Below are 4,443 nucleotides of genomic sequence, written 5' to 3'. Positions count from 1 at the left end.
CAAAACCGAACTTTTTTTTCCTCAAGGATCCAAACCGACTTTTTCTGATAGATATGGGGCTTTAAAATTTTTTAAAAGATTATGGTTTTTTTTCTACAGCAGAACTTTTTTTGAAGAATTTTTCAAGTCTGGTATTTTTTTTTTAAGCTTTTTTCAGAGGTAGCGATAGTTTTTTTCACATAACTTTAATATCTTACGTCTGGTTGTACAGAACTTTGCTATTTTGAAAAGGTAATTAAAACAGCTAGAAGTTGAACCAAAATACTTTGTGATTTCAGCTACCATGTGGGAAATATAAAGCATTGAAATGCAAAAATGATGATTTTTGTGGGTATTTTTAACGAAATTTTGACTTTAAAAATTCAGGAAAAGTCGAAAAAAAATTATATCTTGTGTCCTCTATTTTTTTGTGTATAGGTGCGTTAATTTGGCATCGTTTAAGGTATCGCTCATTAAAATCTATGGAGAGACTTTGGAGCTAAAATTCGTTAACCAAACCTAAAATATGGAAAAATGAACAAAAAATACCTTTTTGAAGGCGGCGGGCCCAACTGCCAATTGGGAACAAAGCAAACGAGCAAGGGTTGTACATTTGGTACCTGATCGCGTTCCTAATTAAACGCCAAATTAACGCACCTATACACAAAAAAATAGAGGACACAAGATATAATTTTTTTTCGACTTTTCCTGAGTTTTTAAAGTCAAAATTTCGTAAAAAATACCCCACAAAAATCATAATTTTTGCATTTCAATGCTTTATATTTCCCAGACGGTAAGCTGAAATCACAAAGTGTTTGGCATCAACTTCTAGCTGCGTCAATTATCTTTTCGAAATAGCAAAGTTCTTTACAACCAGACGTAAAATACTAGAGTTATGTGAAAAAAACAAGCGTTACCTCTGAAAAAACTTTAAAAAAAATACCAGTTTTCAAAAATTTTTTAAAAAAAAGTTCTGCCATAGAAAAAAAAAAAATATCATCAAACCATTTCTAAGCCCCAAATCTTTAAGAAAAAGTTCGTTTTGTTCCTTGAGGAAAAATCGTGTTGACTAGTGTTACATAAGGCACGTTCTGGGGGGGAAACACTTGTTGGTTGGGTTGAACCAACTGAATGAGGCACGTAGCCCAGAGGGGGGGCGAATCACAGTTGCGCCATTACAAACTTGGCAAAATGAATTGAATATAGGCAGAGGCAGAGGCGGAGGCTTAGGCGGAACCCCCTAATGGCAGTAGTTGAGTTTCGATTTACATTTAGCCTCCATAAATTGATTGGGTGGGTGCGAAAGTGTTGCCTATATATGGGGCATGGGCACAGCTAACAACAGCAATACTGTAAATGTACGAGTAAATGTAAAATTCAGCGCTAAAGTGCCGACACGGAAAAGTACGAGTATACGAGTGTGCATTCTAAAAATAACAAAGAAGACAAGTGGGATAAAAACAGCAACGGTTACGGTGTAAAGTTCCACAGCAAACTCAGCCAGCAAAAGCAAAAGGCACAAACAAACAAACAAATAAACGAATACAGAAAGAAACCCCGAACAAACATCGGTGAAGGTTATCCCACGGTGGTGTGGTGTGCCCCTTGAAATCCGGAGAGTGTATGCGTCCGGAATTGTGTGTGTGGGTGTGTGGGTGAGCGCCGAAAGGCAAGTGCAAGAAATGTGCAAAGTAATGTGCTGCAACTAAAGTGAAATGCCATCCGTGAAATCCCCTAAAAGTGAAATTCTTCCTGGGATTATTAGAAGCGACAGCCCCTGCCACAGCTACAGACTAAGGAGCACCAGTACCAGCAACAGCAGCATGACCAACGACAATTCCTTAAGGCTCCGTCTACTGCTGTTGAGCAACATTTTCGGATTACTCAGCTGGACCCAGGGTGAGTCTCTCCATCAACGGCTTAGCCAACTCTCTTTGCCGCTGATTGCTTTCCCTGAATTATGGAAGGGCAGACGGAATGAAAGGCAGGACAGCATTCGTTTTACAGCCTTATTAAATCTGTATTACATAAATCACAGCAAACGTTTCGCTCTGCTTTGAATTTTTACGAGCATTTTGAGATTTTACATTTACCATTTTCCATTTCCCAGTCGCCAGTCGCCAGTTTTATGTCATAATGAGTGCAGCCTTTTGATTTAATGACAACTGCCAGCCATAAAGGAAACCATATATATACATATATAAAATATCATAATATTTACGCACAATATATGTATGTATGTTTGTGCATGCGGGGCCGGCTTTTATGTGCCCGTGATTTATTTTGCTTCTTATTTTTATGATAATTTATCAAATATGCATAATAAAACGCCGCCGTTTATGGCGAACATTTCATATGAAAGGTGGCAACAGCCTGCTGCCGATCAGGACCATCTCTACACATAGTACACACATATGCATTCGTATGAATGCCCTCTAGTACCAGGCAACTAGTTCGGTACCGGTGCCGAACTAGCTACCATTCTCATGTCCCTAGTTCCGCTTCGTTTCCCCGACAATGTATTTCAGCGGAGAATTTAACACATGCATGTCCTAGGGCGTAACCACCCCTGGTTCCCGATCGATTACCCTTCGATTACCAGTAGCTAGTTGCTTATGAGCTAGTTCCGACCTAGTTACCAGTAGATCGTCAGCAACTAGTTCCCGATCGATTACCCTTCGATTACCAGTAGCTGGTTGCCTAGGCGCTGGGTACGGCCTAGTTACAATCGTCAGCAACTAGTTCCCGATCGATTACCTTCGATACCAGTAGCTGGTTGCCTAGGCGCTGGGTACGGCCTAGTTACCAGTAGATCGTCAGCAACTAGTTCCCGATCGATTACCCTTCCGATTACCAGTAGCTGGTTGACCAGCAGCTTTCTGGCTTTATAATAAATAAATTAAATACAAAATTGTGTTATATGAATGTTTAATTCAAAATTCTTGCAAAATTCAAACTTAAAATATATATTAAAATCTAGCCTAGCCTAAACAGATTCTAACTCATTTTTTGGTTTGGTACACCTTTGCTTAAACACCCTTTTTTTCACCCTCTGCATCGCTTTGCGCATCAGCATTTCTGGTGCTTCGTCTCCAGGCGGAATACATTCTGTAATAATTATATGTTTAATTTAATTAAAATATAATAAACACTAGTGTACTTTACCTAGCAAAGCTCCATAAAACTCCGAGTGGCTCCTGAGGGCTTTCTTCCCTTGCACTCCATCCACATTATATGCCAGTACAATTTCGTCACTTAAAATAAATTTTAAGTTGACGAGAAATCCGGCCGGCTGTAAAATGGATTTGATTGTTGAAATCTGTAAATAGAAGGATTCAAGAAGAAGGTTTAGATAGAAAATGAATAGGTCATATTATTTAGAGTTTTAATTTACTTACATAAATGTCTCTATTCATTTTTAAATTCTCCTCCATTTTTATCAGCTGCTCCTCCGTTTCAATCGGGAACTGGTCCCGAACAGAATTAATTTCGGCCTTCTCCTTTAAAAGTTGTTTAAGCAAAACTGTTTGGTCAGCTAAAATTTTGGCCAATGCGTTCAATTGATCTGAAAGGAATTTTGGTATTAATTTTGCTGATACAAATATTAATCTTTATTAGTCTTACCACGAACAACGGCATTTTCCTGCTGTAGATTTTCTGAAAGTACATATTTATTTCGATTTATTAATTAATATAATATCACATTTATCGTCTTACCACGAAAAAGAGCATTCTCCCGCTGTAGATTTTCTGAAAGTGTATAAATATTTGGATAATACAAAAAATGTTATATTAATACTTATTCGCCTTACCATGAAAAAGAGCATTCTCCCGCTGTTGATTTTCTGAAAGTATATAATTAATTCGAGTTATTTATTCCAATTTTATATGGAAACAAAGTTTGTATTTACCTGTCGACTTCTTGACCTCTTCCAAAATTTGCTTGCAGGTTTTACACTGCTCATTTTCTAAAAAAAATAGTATTAATTTTGTTTAATATAAAATACAAAAATACTTACCATTGCTTGACATGGTGAAACGGCTAATTTTTCTAGGTGATGCCATTATTAATTTTTTTTGCTAAAATAAACAGATTTATATATATATATTTTTTTTTTTTTTGGTTTGCGGACCATGGTAATTAGGTGAATCTTCTAAAGATACCCTTTAAAGCCGACGATAAAGGGCATGCCCGATTCGTGTTGAAAAAACACGCCTACGGACTAAACACCCCCAATATAAATCTGTTTTTATTTAGGTACTGACAACATATTTAAATTTAAATACAATGATGAAGCAATGGAATGACTAAAATATTTCCCTCATACGGTAAACCTACACCTTTATTTTGCAAATCTACAAATTCAAACCTTTCCTCTATTGCTATGGTTTCCCTATCAACTAAAACTATTCCTAGTCCGATTGAGTTTATAGGTTCCTCATAAAAGCTTCTGATATTTGAAA

The 4,443-nt window shown here is 36.9% G+C and overlaps 1 protein-coding gene across 2 annotated transcripts; it reads right to left on the bottom strand.

The window, feature by feature from the left end:
• Positions 1-2,899: 2,899 nt before the first annotated feature.
• Positions 2,900-4,070, bottom strand: LOC111072365. 2 transcript variants are annotated; one of them, XM_041595510.1, is made up of 8 exons: positions 3,999-4,070; positions 3,891-3,947; positions 3,792-3,824; positions 3,697-3,729; positions 3,604-3,636; positions 3,378-3,544; positions 3,145-3,298; positions 2,901-3,087 (listed from the first exon to the last, which is right to left on the bottom strand). In XM_041595510.1, exons 1-8 carry the CDS (start codon positions 4,042-4,044, stop codon positions 2,966-2,968), a joined length of 645 nt encoding a protein of 214 aa, XP_041451444.1. In that variant the 5' UTR covers positions 4,045-4,070; the 3' UTR covers positions 2,901-2,965. The 2 variants fall into 2 exon arrangements, with proteins under 2 accessions (XP_041451445.1, XP_041451444.1); XM_041595511.1 differs by lacking the exon at positions 3,697-3,729 and having other exon boundaries at positions 2,900-3,087.
• Between the last annotated feature and the right edge of the window lie 373 nt (positions 4,071-4,443).

This window comes from Drosophila obscura, unplaced genomic scaffold, assembly GCF_018151105.1.
Source record: "Drosophila obscura isolate BZ-5 IFL unplaced genomic scaffold, ASM1815110v1 contig_124, whole genome shotgun sequence".
Classification (NCBI taxonomy): Eukaryota; Metazoa; Arthropoda; class Insecta; order Diptera; family Drosophilidae; genus Drosophila; species Drosophila obscura.
This window is presented reverse-complemented; position numbering and strand designations above follow the sequence as displayed.

Bases quoted from the DNA above. Each gene is read 5' to 3' on its own strand.
- LOC111072365 (XM_041595510.1), bottom strand. From the start codon at position 4,044: ATGGCATCACCTAGAAAAATTAGCCGTTTCACCATGTCAAGCAATG. The intron at 3,545-3,603 runs GTAAGACTAATA...AATTCCTTTCAG, and splicing joins GGAAAATGCCGTTGTTCGTG to ATCAATTGAACGCATTGGCC. The intron at 3,088-3,144 runs GTAAAGTACACT...TAATTATTACAG, and splicing joins GTTTTATGGAGCTTTGCTAG to AATGTATTCCGCCTGGAGAC.